Source organism: Physella acuta, unplaced genomic scaffold (assembly GCF_028476545.2).
Source record: "Physella acuta isolate Inbredline_101_S28 unplaced genomic scaffold, ASM2847654v3 ptg000112l, whole genome shotgun sequence".
NCBI lineage: Eukaryota > Metazoa > Mollusca > Gastropoda > Physidae > Physella > Physella acuta.
Genome location: NW_026731632.1, coordinates 131620 through 151586, shown reverse-complemented (window position 1 = coordinate 151586; position 19967 = coordinate 131620). Strand labels below are relative to the sequence as shown.

The 19967-nt window shown below is 31.8% G+C and overlaps 2 protein-coding genes across 2 annotated transcripts; both read right to left on the bottom strand.

Annotated features, from left to right (window-relative positions):
- Window positions 1-5802: 5802 nt before the first annotated feature.
- LOC131934576 (delta(14)-sterol reductase TM7SF2-like) lies at window positions 5803-9570 on the bottom strand. Its single transcript, XM_059290635.1, is given in 5 exon segments — window positions 5803-7009; window positions 8392-8466; window positions 8469-8510; window positions 8631-8711; window positions 9259-9570. Coding segments are annotated over 5 exon segments (510 nt in total). The 5' UTR covers window positions 9410-9570; the 3' UTR covers window positions 5803-6848.
- Window positions 9571-10331: 761 nt separating this feature from the next.
- Window positions 10332-19967, bottom strand: LOC131934569 (delta(14)-sterol reductase LBR). The gene is made up of 13 exons (XM_059290628.1): window positions 19830-19967; window positions 16272-16409; window positions 15894-16047; window positions 15358-15567; window positions 14981-15204; window positions 14686-14854; window positions 14438-14512; window positions 14081-14209; window positions 12843-12950; window positions 11544-11696; window positions 11177-11362; window positions 10850-11050; window positions 10332-10506 (listed from the first exon to the last, which is right to left on the bottom strand). Exons 1-10 carry the CDS (start codon window positions 19965-19967, stop codon window positions 11632-11634), a joined length of 1410 nt encoding a protein of 469 aa, XP_059146611.1. The 3' UTR covers window positions 10332-10506; window positions 10850-11050; window positions 11177-11362; window positions 11544-11631.

The following is a 19967-nucleotide window of genomic DNA, read 5'->3' as shown; positions in this document are numbered from 1 at the left end:
CCCCCCTCAAAATTGCATTTGAATTTTTTTTAAACATCGATATTTTTCTAAAATCTTGTCTGAACTCAGTCAAAATAGAGTATTTTAATCAATTCCTATTACAATTTATTGAAACAGTTTTCTAAAACTCGAAATAACGTCTAAAATTCGTTTCTAACATCGCTTTTTTATAATGCACAAGTGTAACGTCGCACCTTCTGAACCCCTCCCCCTCATCACACACCGTCACAAAATTACGGACCCCCCCTCTCCCCCTACGAGTGTGACGTCATTTATGGACGACCACAATGACAATACAGTCTTTATTGTGGGTTCTTTCATTCAGGAACACGATAAACAGTACTTTTAACTTTCAGCTTTATTTACATAGATCCACAAGAAAATGACAATGATCCATATTAGAAAAATTTGACTACCACATTATAATCTAGAACAAATTGATGTGGTGACATCTTACATCTTACTACACAGTCACAGGCAAGTACCCTCGTTCACCTTGCGCTCCCCTTTTGGCACCCCGTCAAAAGAGCGCCGACATAAGAGCGCCGACATAAGAGCGCACTAATTTCCCGACAAAAGAGCGCCGACATAAGAGCGCAAACTAAAAATCGAAAAACCATATTTAATAAATAAAAACAAGAAAATTAACTCAGATCAGAAGGCATCGTTTGATGTTAACTCTTTATTGTTTCATTAAAAAACTGGTACAATCAACGTCCAATTATTCAAAACTCAATCTAATAACACATACAAAGATTTTAAATGTTAGACCTAAAGTGAGAATATAAACTGAAATGAAATGTAATAAAATAAAAATAAGTTCCATCAGCATTAGCTCTGTCCTGTCTATATCTGTAGCCTTCAACCAATATAATAATAATAACCTTCCCGTTCTGTGATTCGATCTTCTCCACGTTACTTGGGTTAGAAATATTTTCAAACTGCATTCATGACATATTAACCATAATATATAATTAAAGACGTTGTTCTCTCGCCGATTGTTTAATTAAAACAAGTGTTAACCATGTCCTATTCGTTAAGCGTACAACATGTGTTTTTTTAATTGACTGCGCTCTTTTGTCGTGCGCTCTTTTGACGGGTCATCTCCCCTTTTATACCTTACATTATCTCCCCTTACGTCAATGAGCGATCTCACAAAAGCATGGAAAAAAACACGACGAGTCGCTCAGACAGTCCTTCTGTTGGCCAGGTACTCTACATTCATGCAACTTCATGTAAAACACAATATAATAACCATACCCAATAATACAGCCTATTACAGACACCAGTGGCAACAACCGACATGGCTAACCCCACTTTTACACACCCCCCCACACACACACACACAAACACACACACACACATACACACACAACATAACCCACTTGTCCTATTCTGTGTCACCACCATACATGTGACGTAAGATGTACTTAATTAAGTAGTTGATTAAAAGTTGGCAGTCGTTTATTTTGGTGCTCCCTACCTGGATGACGTCACGTCCACCCCCCCCCCCCCCCACCCGGTTACACTGCTGTCTGATACGTTTGTGTCACCTTTTCTTCGTGCTTCCATTCTGCCTGATCTATATCTGTCTTCATTTTGCCTGATCTATATTTGAGATCTTCATTTTGCCTGATCTATATCTGAGGTCTTCATTTTGCCTGATCTATATCTGAGGTCTTCATTTTGCCTGATCTATATCTGTCTTCATTTTGCCTGATCTATATTTGAGATCTTCATTTTGCCTGATCTATATTTGAGGTCTTCATTTTGCCTGATCTATATCTGTCTTCATTTTGCTTGATCTATATTTGAGATCTTAATTTTGCCTGATCTATATCTTTCTTCATTTTGCCTGATCTATATCTTTCTTCATTTTGCCTGATCTATATTTGAGATCTTCATTTTGCCTGATCTATATTTGAGATCTTCATTTTGCCTGATCTATATTTGAGGTCTTCATTTTGCCTGATCTATATCCAAAATTTTCATTTTTCATGATCTGTTTCTGAGGTCTTCATTTTTCCTGATCTATATCTGACATTTTCATTTTGCCTGATCTGTATCTAAGGGCAATGATTCATTTGTTGCAAAGCTGCCACTTAAGCCTTCATTCAATATTTTTTTTATTATTATAGAGTGATTTTTATGTTTTCAACATACTGTTTTATTGATTGTTTAATAATGGTTTACTTGTAAGCCTACTGTCATATTTGGCATAGCTTACACTACAGATGAGTAGGTTCTAGGAGATCTATGCCATACATTTTTATTCTAAAATTTCTTGTTGCAAGCCACAATTTAAAATGTTTTTAATTTTTCTTTTTATTAAAATTGAATTTATGACTAAGTCTAAGTTACGCGATTCTTAATTCCTCAGGTTACTAGTGAGAAAATTGTTCAAGTGGACTTACATCCCTTTCTTACACAGTCACAGTTGGAAAATGGCTTTGAATTAGACTGGTTCAAGTCAGAACATGAGGCGGTATGTAGAATACAAGCTTTAACAAGTCACAATGTATGGACTTAGATATCTCATTTTTTTACCGATTTCATTCATTATAATTTCATTCTAACTTCGCACATCTCCAGTGACTAAATAGATACCAATAACTTGGTTCTATCTACCTATAAAATAAACCGGGAGTGATCTCCCCTAAACTTTCTCGAATATTCTTATGTAACACTTCGGAATATAGACATGATTTTTAATTACTTAAACTTTTGAAAATAGAATAGAATCTCGTAGAAAAAAGAATTACGCACCAAGCGAACGCCAAAACAAAATGTGCATAATAGTGCGCAATATTATTAGTACTTTATAAATTTACATGTTTTTTTTTTAGAAATTGGAAATAACGTAAATTACTACTTCCGGTCAACGGAAATTACTCAAAATTTGAAAGAAGGTAGAGAATTAGATCTTTTACTTATGTGTGAAATTTTATTTATCTATCTGAAATAGTGCTCAAGTTATAGGCTTTTGGAAAATTCAAAGTAGAAAAAGTACCACTTCCGTTTATCGGAAATCGCTCAAAAGTTGATACGGATCTACGATTTTGATAAAATTTTTATATATGAAATTTCATCAACCTAGCTGTAGCGGTACTCAAGTTATCGTGTTAACACACAGACACACACACACAGACACACACACACAGACACACGGACAAGTTTGCAAAATTATGTTTTTCCGTATCAGTGAGGTATAAAATGTCTATATTTGTAAAAATCTCGATTTTTTTTTTTTGCACGATTACAAGACTTTCTCTACACTTCGTGTATACAAGAAAGTTAAAAATTAGGGCCTACTCAGAACCTTTTTAATCTGGAATATAAGGTGATGAAATATCTAATTTTGAATATAATTGGGTGTGAAATTAGTCATTAAAAAGAATTTAAAGAATACTGTAATAACTGAGACAAATAGGAAAATTAACATTTTGAAGAAGCCAGGTGGATTTGGTGATGGACAGTAATAAAAGGGAGATAATTAGATAATGCTCTTGTTTAGTGGCAGATTTTAAAAGGCAGTATATTAAGATCAAGATATTAGTGAATATTTTCAGAGATGTACATATTTTATTTATCTAGGATTTTGCAATATCAGATCTAGAGGATAATTAAATACAGAATGACTTGTGTCACACATTGAATTGTTGAGTAATACAAATTAATTTACAATACAATTCCCACATGCTTATTTATAATTTTAACCCTATTGAGGATTGAAATTCTTGTGTAAAAAATACTTTTATGATAGATATCTTGTGTATGTTAAATTTTGAGTTAAATATTGAACTAAATAAAAAAATTATGTATATATATAATATAAAAAAACAGCTTAAATGGCCTGAAAAGTTTTTATTCAATAGTGAAATTTAGTATTTGACAGCGTACTTAGATGTGTGTATATCTTTGTAATTGTTAGTAAGGCAAAAGAGCTATACTTTGTCAATAATTAAACTTAGTTTTATGTTCATTTATAAATGACAGACCAGCAAAACGTTTGATTGAATATATTTAATGAGTTCATTATGCAATAAAAGGTTTAAGTGACAGGTTAAAATGAAAATGTTGAATGGAGTATAGTATATTACTGAACAATATATAAAATGTTGATGGGTTTTTTTATACACAATTGATAAATAGTACTAAATGAATCAGGTCCCATTAAATGTTACATCCTTGTACATCTATTACCAGAATTTGAAGTTACTATCATTTCATAAGTAAATGGGTTAATATTACAGAAACCCTCCTTTTAACAAGGGCTATTAGCTAGTCCACAATGAAATGTGTAGGTACCATAATCATGATAAAATTGAAATAAAATTATTGAAAATACATTTTGTTCCAATGATATTCTCAAGACTTAAATTACATGTGGTCTCATACATATATGAAGTTGCATTCACAAATTCCAGCCGGCAGTGTGAACCTTTGCACTGAACTTGGAATTTTTGTGGGTGGCAATAACTAGCGTGTAAACCAGTTATCAGATTTAAAAAACTAAATGTGGTTGATAATAAAAATAGGCACTGATTCACTCTTATAGTAACATGATTAATTATGAATGTGGTCAAACATTTTTAAGAAAATGATTTTTTCACATAAAACTGGAAAACATTGGGATATTGGTGTAAATTTGAAAATAAAGTACATAACAAATGAAGGTACTCATCAAATTTAATTCGATGAATGAAGGCAAAAAGCATTCTACATACATATGAATACATCTACTGTTTTTACAAACATCAAAAAATGTTAATGACAGGATGCAAGATTGCCATGCAATATTCAGCAGCCTCATAATGAATGAATGTATGAACATGAGGAAAGGATGATTTTTTTTTTTAAATTCAAACAGTCTGTTCAAAAAGATCCAATTCACACAAAAAAATGACATACAAAACCATGTCAAAAAGCTGGTCTGGATTTGACAACTCAGAAAAATAAGCACACAAATGAACTTGTAGCTAAACTCATGTTTGAAGAAGTAGCATTTTTTCTGTCATTCATTTGAGAGAAACCACATACTAAGTGCATTATAATGATGACCATCCAATAGAGCTGAAGTTGCTACTATAATGTAACATCTGCTAGCTATCAAGAACAAATACAGCTTAGTATAGAATGAAGCAATATCATTGTGTTAGCCAAAACAAAAATGTGTGCCATTCTTCATTAAAAAAAATAGCACTTTCAAATAATGACAGCATTTATCAATGATCATGAAAACTACAAGTATTTATTCTGATATGTAAAACAATTTTCTAAGGCAAACTGAATATGGTAAACAAATTTTGAGCTTAATTATGATCCACAATTGTTATTGTCTATTATAATATGTCGGTAATAAATGTTACAAATTAAATACATGGGACATTTAAAATATATTTTCAAATGACTCAAATTCAATGCAAAAATTATGTTTTGTTTTATAAATAGCCCACTGAAAAGAAATGAATAACTAATCATTATGCTTGATCTTCATTACAATACAAGTATAAGGTTACCACTTCTTTCAACAAATTTAAATAAATAATTTCAATCCTAATGCTAAAAAAAGCATTGGTGACTAAAATAAGGTAATTAAGAAATTTCAAGAAGTTTTATTGTTAGATTAAGAAGGAGACAATTATATCGGCTCCTGCTATTAGCACCTTTAAAGACTTGTTATTGTAAAGGTTTTTAACATTTAAATTTTCTATTTATAATTAATTTTTTAAAATAAGTAAAACAACTGTTACATTTATTCTATTTTGTTTTTATTGGTTTTAATTTTTAAATGACTAATTTAATATTTTATTAGATTATAAAATACATTTTCCTGCGCTGTCACTGGCGATACTTTTATCAAAAAAGTTTGAGACAAATCACTGATATAAGAAGAGGGGTAAAATTGAACAAACAAGATTCGACCACAAAACAACCATTGTGACCAAAGAAAATCTATGTACCAAGTTTTATAAAACTTTTACCCTTCCTATTTCAGCATAACACTTAATATTGAAATAGTTGTTGGTCTTCATTCTAAAGTCATGGACATTGTGGATGCCAGCTTGCATGGCAGTGAATAATTATCCACTTTTAAAATGATCTGATGTCAATTAATTGACAACTAAAATTGGTTGCATGACACAATAAAAAATAATGAAATGTTAGGTGCACACAAATATGTAAAATATATATATATAAAATTGCTTGTGAAAAGTATTACACAACAGTAGTACATGAAAGATAGAAAGTTAAAATCATTTTTTGAAAACTAGAAAATAGATGAGCTGCGTGTTGATTAATCTCAATCCAAGCAAATTCTAAAGGCTGGGTTTTCATATTAAATGTACTTTTTTAAAAGAGGGAATGTAAACCTTTTTTACAATAGTTTGAGTAGGCGGTGGTACATTTCTTTAAAAATTGGAATATGAGTGAGGTTTAAATTTTAAACAATATTTTCCAAAAAATAAAAAAAAATTTTATACAACATTTTGACTTACATAACTTCAACATAAATTTAAAAGAGGATAAAGTTTAACAAACTAGCCATTGAGAAAACAATCAGCTAAAGGTGAAGTTAGGAATAGCATCCCATAACACATCTGTTCAACAGATCAAAACATTCAATCAAAAATACCTTGACAACTGTTAAGCAAAATTTGGTTGTGTTACAAATGTTTCCAATTATTCAAATTCAAAATTTCATTTTTGTTAAATTTCAGTTGAGTATTGGTGGTTGACAGTTCATAATTAAAACATTTGCTTGTCCTTATTCTTTCATTCAAGTTACTTCACTATTCAGAATGTCATTTAAACAATTTTATTTTCGACTAGGCTGAGTCTCATCTTCAGTAGACATGTGGGAAAATTCTGTACTTGACTCTCTCACAATATTTGTTCCAGCTTGCCCCATACTTTTCCTGACATTGCTCGTTGTCTCTTCGCTCACGGTGAATGAGCAGCACAAGAAAGTATAATGGATAGAAATAGATCAGAATATGCCTAAAGCCTGGAAAAGATAAATGTGTTTGTAAATGAGTTTTCAACACAATTTTTATGAAATAATTTTTTTTTTTATTTTAATGCTTTGAGACCGCCAGGCCGGTAAACCGGCTTCAACATTAGGCATATATGTCCGAAAAGCCGGTTTTCCGGCCCGATGATCTAGCGTCATATTCCTAGCGGACGGTATACCGTCTAATTAATATAATTAGCGGAAGACTGGCTACAACTGCGCATGTCTTTTTAGTGCGTGATTATGATTCTAAAAATAGATTTTAGGAAAAGTGAAAGTGTTTACATTTCGTAGCAATGCCGCCGAAATGAAAAGCTGAGCCACAGCCATCGACATCAGCACATAAAGTTGGTGCAAAAGATGAAGCAAAAGACCGAAATATCAACAAAAGAAGTAGAATGACTGCATCTCAGGCAATACAACTACTTATTGATTCTGATGAAGAAGATAATATTCCTGGTCTATATTATGATGATAGTGACGTTGAATTTGAGACTGAACTCAGTGACATTGAAATTGACAGTGACAATGAAACTGTTCAAGTACGTTCTGATGCATGTGGTGTCAAGGACAAAGACTTGCCGAAACGAAAAAAAACAACTGTTTACTGGTGCAAAACATGCGAAGTTTTTCTTTGCATCGGGTCCGGCAGTGATAACTGTTTTGAAAGTTATCACACAAAAGTGGACTTCTGGCTATGAACTAGTATGGACAGGTATCAATAATAACAAAACAATTACTAAATGTAAATTGGTTTCTTCTATGTTCTATCAAAACAATAATTACGTGTTCGTTTTATATACATTGTTCTGTTCATACATTGTAATCAAATAAAGAATTTCAGAATCTTTCTGCTTTAATGTTTGATCCTGAGTCTGGATACCAAATTTGGCTTGATTATCTCAAACGGTTCAAAAGTTATAGGCAAAGTTAGAAGCAGATAAGTGAAAATTGGTTTGGCCATGGGAGCTCAGGAAATGGGAGAAATTAGGCCAGGGAGGCTAGGGCTCAAAGGGTTAAGCTATTAATAATTTAATTTTTTAGCAAAAAATAAAATTCAAGTCTAAAAGTAAAAATTAAGTAATCTAAACATTTTTTTTGGATAATCATAAGCTTTCATTTCATTCTTAGACTAAACCAGGGGTTGGCAACCTTTTGAAACACAAGAGCCAAAAGTTACAATTTTCAAAATTTCCCTGATTTTAAAGAGCCACTAACATTTTTTTTATTTCAAATATTTTATTTTTTTTATTAAGATTATAAGTATTTGTTCAAGGAGCTGGAGAGCCGCATCTTGATATCAAAAGAGCCGCATGCGGCTGGCGAGCCGCAGGTTGCCGACCCCTGGACTAAACGGTTGACAGAAAATAGCTGACCTGTAGTAAGTGACCAAGATAGTGCCATTATGAGATCGCCAAGATAATTAGGCTTTCTGCAGATTCCCCACCAGAGACCAGAAGTTTCTTGCCAGATTGAGTTGGGATAACATCCATTCCTAAGTCAATACAAATCATTCATTATTGTTTTTTTTTTAATATTTCTGTGACAAATAACACAATAAGGCAGCTTTTGAATATACAGTGGCATACAGTTACAAAATATTTAGATGGCTTACCCGAAAATGCATCATCTTTAGGATTATTCCTGAATCTGTTCTTCTGAGAATAGGACATTCTAAAAATGATATACCCCACGACTGGAGAGAGAAATGTATTATTCTAATTAAAGCACTGAGGTAGTAAATATTATAGCAAAATGTAAATTTAAATAGCCAACGGGGTAGTCATAACTGAGTTCCAACTGCCTGTATGGCTGGCAATAGAAAGTGAGGGGAGTTAATCATGGGATCTGTGTGGGATAAAGTAAATTTAAATAGCCAACAGGGTAGTCATAACTGAGTTCCAACTGCCTGTATGGCTGGCAATAGAAAGTTAGGGTAGTGAATCATGGGATCTGTGTGGGATAAAGTAAATTTAAATAGCCAACAGGGTAGTCATAACTGAGTTCCAACTGCCTGTATGGCTGGCAATAGAAAGTTAGGGGAGTTAATCATGGGATCTGTGTGGGATAAAGTGTTTCAAAGCCAAGACACAAGTTTGTAATATTGGGTTCTAGCATACAATACCACTACATAAAATTTGTTTCAATAAAAATGTAAATGTTGGCAAAGACAGATGTAAAAGAAAATATTGCTTCATAAACAATACAACAATATCAAGTTTTAACAAAGCATTTAGACTTACCATTTAACAAAGCTATAGGTGCCAAACAGTACCAAGGAAGAACAAACTTTGACTCTTGTAGGAATCGTGGTTGCAGACAATATAGGAAAGGCACCCAGGCAAGATCTCCAAATGCAAGCACGAATCCAAATCCATCATGAATTATATCCATTGTTCTGAGAATTGCATCCTAATTGAAAATTCATTTTTAAATTAGAAAAACAACATATGATCTGCCATAATCATAGTAAAGTTAAATAAACACTTGGGTTTGTTACTTTCAAAAAGCATTTTAGTTGATTATCTCAGTCAAAGTTTGCAAGATATAAGTAAAATAAAGCACTAACCTCAAACCATAGTGCATAAGCCACATATATTGTCTGAAAAACTGTTACCAAGAGCAGATTTGGTGGGAATGTCTGTGTTTCCTAATAAGCTTTGACAACCATTATCCAATCCATGACTACCCACCCAATCAAGCCTGGTCTTAGTTCACAGAAAAATTTAAGATCAAGATGTCCAATTCGTGGATTGAATTCACGGCCAATTGTAAATTATGTTTCCTAAAAATAGTCATTTGAATTTTTAAAAACATTTTTAAGTACTACGGCTATGACAAACTTTTAAGAAACTATTGGAATATTATTTATCCCGTATATTTTAAGAAAAAAAAAATGGACAGGTATAACATTCTAAGACTATTTTGCAACAGCATGTATGCCTTTGTAAAATTATTTTTACTATATTTTTAAAGTGTAACTAATTTGCATCAATCAAATTACCTGTAGGCCCTATTTCCTCCGGCAGCCAACTTCTGGGAACTAACAAAGGTTGATTTTGACAAATGCTGAGTATAAGCCTAAATATGATAGCCATGGTCATCAACTTATAGAACTTCTCAGTTACTTTGGTTACAGGACATTTGTAATAGACAGCAGCACCAAGCATTAGAAGACTAATAACCAGAGCAAAGAAACCTGGGACAAAGAAGATAGAAAACAATTAACCGTTTAAAGACATCAAAACAAAATCAAGTCTATTTAAAGTTTTCCAACAATCAATATTTTTCCTTAAAGTATAATTTTTATACCATTGCATCTGTATTTTAGTTTTCCACCAGATTTCAAAGGCTGTCAATCTACAACTTTTCCAACTGGCAATACAGCAAGAAAAGCTTGAAAAAAACCATGCAAGGTAGATCAGGGTCGCTCTAACTTCAAAAATACTAGTAATAGTTCGTGGGAGTCTTGGAACAAATGAGCACTGACCCTAGATAATAGTGGTGTGTAAATTATGGTCACTGATCAACAAATTATTTCATCTAAAAAAACTGCAATTTACGTACAAAATTTTTTAAATTTTAATTTAATTTTAAAACCAATGTTTAAAATATTTATTTTTTTCTAAACTCAGCCAAATGGTAAAGTACCTTGTCAACAGTTTGGTATAAGACCAGTAACGAAATTAGTCTTGTAAGCCAAGCGAGTATAGTGACAGAGTATTCAGTAAAAATTCAAAATTGTTAAAATTTGCCAATGTAATGTGTAATTAATGATTTGTATATTAAAACAGTTTTTGAAAAAAATATTAAAAAAAAAAAAATCATCCTTACCTAGCAGCAAGCAAAGTTAACATAATACACTTTTAATGGCAGAAAAAACAGAAGAAGAAAAGCTCCAATAGGACCCATGAATTCATAATGCGGTCCATTACTTGGCTTTGATTTTGCAGATGCTGGTTTTATTGGTGGTGTCTTGATATTGGATAACATCTCAGATTTCATTTGCTCTCTAAGGCAAAGTGAATCTTCCTTCTGATTAATAGAAAATAAAACAGTAATCATTGATATCAAATTATTTATACCACTGTATTTCTTCAACTGATAACCTCTGCTAATAAATGTTTAATACCTGAAAATAATAATCAGAGAAATTCTGACCTCTTTTTCTATTAAAGATGCAATGCGAGTTGAAGTTCTAACTGGAGTTACAGAAGCTTGCTCTTGAGAGGAAGATACATTAGAGTAAAAAGTGATAACAGAGCGCTTGGTGATGGAGGTTTCCTTTTTTTGTGCCCTAGCAGGTGATCTACTGCCAACAGGACCAACAATCAACTTTGAATCAACCTATTCAAAATAAACAAACATCAGGCAAGATATTTTTAATACATACGTCTTTTTAATAATTTGTTGTTAAAAGATTAAAAACTGATGTCAAATTTTTTATGTTTATACAATGGACATAGATTTAAACTTAAAGCAGCTTATTTTTAACTTATTAAAGTAAAAATAGAAAAATAGATTTTACCAAGTTTTTCGAGACTGTTTTTGTATCTTTAACACTTGAAGCTTCAGCTGCAACTACTTTGGCTTTCCTTCCTGCACTTCTGTTTTGGCTACGTGTTGATTTTGTTCGAGAGGCAGAGGTGCTTCGTCCTCGAGCTTTTCCACTTGCAGTGGACTAAGAATTTAAAATAGAATAGTAGATGTATAAAATATTTACAAATCTGGTCTATTGTCCCTCAATTTTGTAATAGTAACACAATCCAATTTTAAAATAGGTTCAACAGAACATTTTTAAAAGGTATTTCTCAAACTTGGTAGCGGACAGGATTGGTCATTGTTCAATTTGGTGTTCATGCCTATTGATACAATACCAATCCTATATGCATTATTGTTTTAAGTAAGAGGTAAAGTTAAACAGCACATTACTTTAGACATTCATGTAATGTATAGAAAATATAGTTCCACATCTATGGTATAAAATAATTAATAGTTAATGGTTTCTTAATTTTTAAAAACCAATGAATGCATAACAAAATTTTAACTTGACTACAACAAAAAAAAAACATTTGAATATTAGTTACTTAAAACTAAAAACAGCTTTCTTGGACTGGGCATGGTATTGGCTCAATTAAAACAAGTCTATACAGAATAAAAGAATAAAGAAAACTAGAAATTCAATTTAAAAACTGAATAATTAATAATTTTAAAAGCTGAAAATAATTAATTGGGACAAACAATAACACCTGTATTTCTGCCAAAAATATTTTATTGTATATATGTTGTTGTAAACACAAGATGAATAAAATGAACATTTTTAACATCATTGTTTACTTATACCAGTATTGTTATGTACCAAAAAGTTCATTAATTGAACAAAAAGGCAAATATTTTAATTTAGATGAATTGTTTACTGGTATTATTATATACAAAAGAAGAATAATGTAATTAGAAGGCAGATATGTTGATGTCAATATACAAGAAATCTTCAAAGCAAAATATTTTGATGAAATTTTGAGTAGCCTACCTACAAAACATTTCATTGTTTAGCTTTTCAAAGTAAACAATACTACAAATGGGTACAAATGAAACACTTTTAAGATGTTATAATGACACAGATGAAAATATGAAGCCTGACTTGCTCTGGAAAATAAGTCCGCTGCCAAGATGGATCTCAACTTGATGGAGGAGTTCAATCCAGTAGCACATACAATTTTTAAAGTTTTTTTTTTCAATTATGCATCACATTTGTTAAAATACTGTTCTTCTGTTCATCAGAAAAGATATGGAATGACTTGATAAGGAACAAGGGTGACATACTTACGCCATGCACGCCCATACACTTCCTGATTGCGTTGTGCACTTTTTTTTAACCATATAAACATGGTCCCATATACAACTAAAAGCACAACAAAAGCCAGTAAGCTGGAGTCTGAAATTAAATCAAAACAAATTCATTCAGTTAAAAAACTCATTTTACCGCCATCACACTAATACTATTTACAGTACATCTTTAAGAATTTCAACATTTTAAAAATGTAGCCTACATATTTTTAGTTAGATTTTATTAAAAAGATGACAATGAATCCAATACCAACTAGTTTTTATAATTATAGCATTTATAATTTACTTTATAATTTAACATGGCTGTACACTTCATAATTTTTTTCAGTAATAAAGCCATACTTTTCAGTAACCCATTTTGTGGGCGGATTGAAAACTTTTCTAACATGTGATTAACCTGTTAACAGTTTACTCAATAACAGTAGTCATACTAACTCCTTTACTTACTAAAAAGCTTTTTACAATGCACAGTAGCTATATTATATACACACTATGTACAATTTTCAAATTAAAGTTTTATGAAATAAAACACTGTAGCACTATTTAAGGCTTCTTAGAAGATAATAATCCAATACTATCATGCTGCTACCATGCTTTGATAATCTTTAAGCTTCTAAAGATTCAGTGTCAAGAAGAGCTCTCTGGCTCGTTTTATCTTACTGGCTGAATATTCTTTTGTAGTGAGCTATGTGTGATTTTTGACAAAAACAAGCAATGGGTTTGGATAGCTTCCTAGCCGTATGTGTGACGGATGATTCTATTTGTAAACAGGTTGATGATTCAGAAAGTGAATATGTGAAAAAAGATCTTCTCAGACAGAACCATCTTGAACTTTTGCATCGTATTTTTTGTTGCAACATGCGTCTACAAAGTCTCATTTGCTGTGCCAGATATTTATATCAGTAAGTTTTATCTGTCTGACAGTATGCGTAAATTTGTCCTTAATTGGATTGCTTATAAAAAAAACAGTTGTTTGCCCAGTTTGTCTCATATTTGTAAATATAACAAAAAATTTATCAGGTTCTTCACCATTAGAGTGATTATTTTGCCTATTAAAATTGTCAAGTTATACTAGTTACAAGCCAAAATGTACCATTTGGCAACCCTGATTTAATGCTAAAAAAAAATTTTTTAATTTAAACTCACTATTTTCAGAAAACATTTCACTAGAAGTACCCTTTATTTATAAATCAAGCTTTCAGGGTTAAATTAACATACCACAAGCAATTGTCCATGACAACCAAATGATCATGTAACCTAAGTAATCTGGCTTCTGTAACACACCCCAATATCCGCTGACTAGCAAGCGTTTTCCACTGTGAGCTGGGCCAGGAATGGATTTTAAATCTGAAACAGAATTTTATGTTTCTTTCTATAGGCTACTATATTGGCAAAGTTTTACAAGGAATGTTGCTATTAAGGGTTAACTAAATGAAGTAAAATTCTAGCTGATTTGTAAAAATATGATTAAGAACCGTTAAGGGTAAATCTTCCTATAACTTAAGCATAATATTTAAATATAAGAAACAGTTTTGTCATAGGAAAAATAACTGAACAAAATAACTTAAAACATACTTCTGTAAGACTGATGATCACTTAGAAAGTTTTCTTTCTGGTGAGTGGAACTTATGTTGATAACAAAACCGTAAACTGGGAAAGATCAAATACTTATTAAACTTGATACTCACTCTTCAATTCTGATATTAGCTACACTTACATAATACTTAAATACTTAATAAAATTAGCATTATTTGTTTTTTAAATGTTAACAATGTGACCAAAGGAGGTTGAAAGGGGGAAAAAAGTGTATGTTTGTAACTTACTAAATAAGACAGTATCAGCTAAGATGAACTGCCAAGATAATGAAGTCTCCACAGTAGCAACATAATAAACTGGCAGTGAGTGCAGGAAAGGAAGGTACATAAGGACTTGCATTAGCCATAAAAAGCCAAGCCCTTCAGTAGAAACGAATGGCCGCTTTCGCAAGTAAGACTAAAAATACACAGAAAAAAGTTATTGAACTGACAAAATTCTATTTAGGCTAACAGAACATATCACTTTAAAATCACAAAGAAAATGTGTTAATATTTTTATACAAAAATAAGTTCTTTACTTTACCTCATAAAGTAAGGTGTGGGCTATAAAAACATATTGTGTAAAAGCCAAGAAGGCCACGGAACAAGAAAAGGGTTGATTTATTGATACATCAAGAAAAATTATGAGATCAAGCAAAGCCCAAGCCACCATTCCAACATGCACATAGAAGAAATACTTGAGCTCCACTTGGCTTATATTCACATGTGTGTTGTAGCCATACAAAAATGCCATTGGGTAGCAAAAAACTGTTTTAAAAATACAACTATTAGTTATCCCGCACACATTTAAAATCAATTAACATTATATATGTTGATTTGTTGCTATAAGAAAAACATGTATTTAAAAAAAAAGTTAATTGACTTAAGTAATTTTAAACTGGAAAAAGCTTACAAATTTACCCCTGTCTTTTTCCAGGACTCCGATGATATTTAAGGTAAATACAAAAAAGCTAAAACCAATACAGAATGCTGTAGTTGTTGCAAACATTCGCAAGTATTCTTCAAATAAGAATCTAATATATTCTGGTTTTAGATAAGCTAGTATCAACATAATCATGGTAGCGCAGACTAAAGAGGCAAAAGCAGTTGATGCTTGTGGCTGGTCAAATCCTGTTAAAAAAAAATTTAAAGTGAGAAAAATTGTGAAATTAATGTACAGCAGATTGAGAAGACCTATAAATTGAAAATGCGCATGAATTAATGCAATGCATATATTTATATATACTAGGTCTGACACTCAAGGTAGCAGAAAAAAAATGTTTTATTTAACACTATGCATTATACCACTTTGCTTAGAATATGACCAAAACAGTTATTCACCAAAAAAATAATTCATGTTTTTAATCAGATGAACATTAAAAATTATTTTTAAAAAGCAACAATACCTTACAAATGTTCATTTCAGTGTAAGAATTTAATAAGAAGATAATCTTTACCGTTCCTATCTTTCAGATTAGCAGGTCTGGATGTAAAGCTGATCAAAAGCATAATCATTATGAATCCAAACACAAGTAAAGCAGCATACGAAGAAAAATATGCACTTGGGTGAGTTGGAACAACCAAAGAAAGTTGGAAGAGCACACACTGATTCTGTAAATACATTAAGGGCCTATAACATAGATTAAAAGAAAGATGTAGTTGAGGATAAGGATTACTTTTATCAATACTGAGTAGAAATCAAACAAAATTAACAAAAAAAAAGTCAGCAAGTTGAAAATACTTTTTTTTTTAAAAATAGAATGCAGTTTTTTTATATTACAGCTGGATAGTAGGGCTAATAATATTTTTAATGAAGTTAGACAAAATGTATTTACCTTAACACAAGAAAGAACCAGGTATAAAAGAAAAGGTGGCCCAATAATTAAGACCAACAGTGATAATAGTCTGAACTTGAGACTCTTGCAAGGACTATTTGTAATATCTCCATCATTTCTATCAGAGCGTAACTTCTGCTAAAAGAAAAAATGTATGACTTAATGACAAAGAACTTACATGTTAGCATTTAGAATAATTGTAAGTTAGTATTACAAACAATTCTACCACTCATGTGGTGGTGAAATACCTTATACTATTTTTTAACAGCATCAGCCTTAATATTAGGTCTCTAAATTTAATACAAATTACTACCTCGAGGGGAGCCATGTTTTGTATCTTTTTTTCTGTGTCTAGTAATTAGAATTTTTTAAAATAGGCATCTTTCCTGTTCATTTAAAAAAAAAAGGCTTGTAAGATGAAAAAAAAACATGAAAAAACATTTTTTAACTATGTAAGTAACAAAAAAGTATTAATTATCAAAAAATACTTATATGATAAAGATGGTAAAATACTTATCCAACAACTGCTTGTTAAGGCATCAACAAAAAGTTCCAATAATAAAATGAAACATGAAATTAACACAATCAAAAGAACGAAATTAAAACATACCATGATTTATTACAAAATGATCTTAATCTTAAAACTGCAAAAAGAAAAGATTTAAACAAAAACCACTACTATTTAGACCAACAGTATTGATTACATATATATGGCATGTTATCCAATAGCTTGCATAAAGTAGATATTTAACCTCAGAGAATTGAAGGTTGATTGGGATTGAAATATTAAACCATTAATTAAAACAAGCAGGTTAGAATGATAAATCTCACAAACTAATGCTTCTGTATACCTTGTTTAGTAAGCTAAACCCAACCTATTAATTATCGATTAGGCCTATTGCCAATTGTAGGATGTGTGATTTGTGCTGGTGGTGTCATTTAAAACTGCCTAGAATCTAGACCTAAATCAATAATTATTTAGTCAATATTTAACTTAATGCAACAAGCCCGCCGGTTGGTTAAGGCCGGGGTGTTGTTCTGTTAGGGTTACAAAAGGTTGACTCAAAATATCATCCCAGCTATGTTCATTATAGATCTAGATTCTTGTAGTTTGTAATAGACAATACCTAGTATTCTAGTAGGCTTTAGCATATTTCTTAAGGTTTTAATGTAGATTGTTAAAACTAGCTAGATCTATTATATTTTTTTATAACCTAGAATTTATTTTTACAAGTGCTTAAAATGACTACACCCTAGGCTAGCCACAGAGCTAGATATCTAAATTAAAGTTAAGTAGACTAAAATGAAAGAGTTATCTAGATTCTAGTACACGAGGAGTTTAGAGCTTTCTTAGGAGTCGCAAGGGGTTTTTTTAGGTGTCGCCAACACGAACAGCAAACTACAAATTTCACAAATTTGATTAGCAATGGAATAGTGAAACCAAAATGCATAGTATGCAAAGTTTATAACACGGCTAGTTAACATAAGAAACACAACTCTCACGCGGAAGCAAATCATTTAAATTACACCAAAATAATTATTTCAACTTATTTCATCACCATGAAACCAGTTAACGTCAAAAGACTTGATGGGGCAGAGTTTTAGAGCAGCTGTTTCTGTGATCTTTTATTGGATGTGCAAAAGCAAGATGACGTTTTGGTATACCTAACCAACAGCCAATGAATGATAGCAGTACTATATCTAGCAGCTATATTATTATTAGTACAGAAAAATAGGTTCAAACCCTGGAATTCAAAGAAAGAAACAGATAGTGACAGGGTGAGGTGGAAAAAGTGCCATGTTAGGAAAAACTGCACTGCATAGTAGATAACCTGCAGGTGAAATAAAATAAAATCTGAAACAGGAAAATGATCTCCATCAATACTTCTCTGTGCTGACAGAAGAAAAAGCTATCATAGATCTCACACAAAATCTATGATTCTCTACTGTGTTGATGTAACCAGCTTTCCTATGAACAAAATGAATTTTTTTAGATTTGCAGTATAATTTTTCAGGAAGGAAAAAATTTTTAAGGTTTAGTTCGTCTTGATAAGATCTATAATAAAGATCTATAATAATTAATAAGGGAATAGATCTAGAGTCTGGATCTAATCTAGAAGTATATAGGCCTAATTAGAAATAGCTAGATCTAGATTCTAGAGAGTAGGCCTACTAATACTAATGAATAACTCCTAATCAATTCGCAAATTCGGCGACACTAGTCACTAGATCTTACTAGATTCTAGATCTAGATATCAGTAATGTGCGGGAGAGGTAACTAATAGTAACTATAAACTATTAATAAATAATTTTAAAATAAGTAAATCAAATTTACAAAATGTAACAGATAATTGATTTAAAAATAACAATTAATGGCGAAAACAATCGAAAATAGCATGAAACTAACTAAGTTACTAAGATAAACAAAACCAGCAGCCATCTTTCCAAACAAAAATTAGAGTAGTTTCCCTTGAACATGACTGTTTAGTTTGTTTTTTTCCCACGTTTTCTTTAACTTGCATTCGCGTCTGTTTTTCCAATCAAATCTTGCGATCGACATTTTAAAAACTGTTTGAATGATAATTATTCATCTGGGGTAATTTTTGTCTTAGGCCTCAACTTTTTATGAGTTATGATTTTTGTGTTAATGAAAATAGGTTACTTTTGAATACATGGGGTTTTTTTGTGCTATTTTGCTTACTGCTTTCGTCAAGTTTTGATTTTTCAGTGGCCAATGTTTACCCCTATCTACCCACCATCCATTATTACAACAACAAAAACACACACACAATATAATATCTCAAAGTTCAACCCCCTTTTTTAAAAAAATCTAGATGGATCTAGACAGTGGCGTAGCGAGGTCGGGTGTCACCCGGTGCGGCACTTAATGGTGTCACCACCCCCAGAGGCATAGAGACCCTTCCCAGGGACAAACTTTCAAATTTTCGATTTGCACCCCCCCCCCCCTCAAACTTTCGATTCGCACCTCCCCCCCCCCCCCCCACCCCGGAGAAAAAAGTCCGGAAGAAACACTGTACTAAATGTATAAAAGTTGTAGATCTAGATCTATCTCATGACAATTCTAGATCTAGATGGATCGATCTAGATCTAGATTTAGAAATCTAGATCTAGGTCTCTAGATTAGTGACTTTTTTGTCAGTCACTTCAATTTTTCAATTGTTTAGCGGAGCGGGGTGAGGGGTAGACTAGGCCTAGATTTTCTAGATCTAGATTCTAGGTTAGTAAACTCAGAGTAAACTGATTACATTTTACTGGATTTTAAGACTAGAGTCTAGATTTAGATAAGAATCTAGATCTAGATTCTAGATCTCGTTGAATTTAGCGTAGACTAGGCCTAAAAAACTAACAATAGTCTAGATTTAGATCTCTAGATCTAGATTTCCAAATGTTTAAAACAAAGTCATTAGCTTTATCTGACATGTGTAATGCCGATTTCTTTAGTCAATATTTGTGATTACAACTAGATCTAGTCTAGACTGTAATCTAGATCAGATCTAGATCTAGATAACTAACTAACTGTAAACAACTTATATTTACCATAAATTGATTCCTTTGATCTGGTAACGATGCTTTTAGACGCTTGGCAGGCTGTGATTTCATTGGCTGCTCAATTTCAACAAGAAAATTACGTAGGCTAGGCCTAGGGTTCAAAGGAAAAGGCGGGGTTCCGAGCAT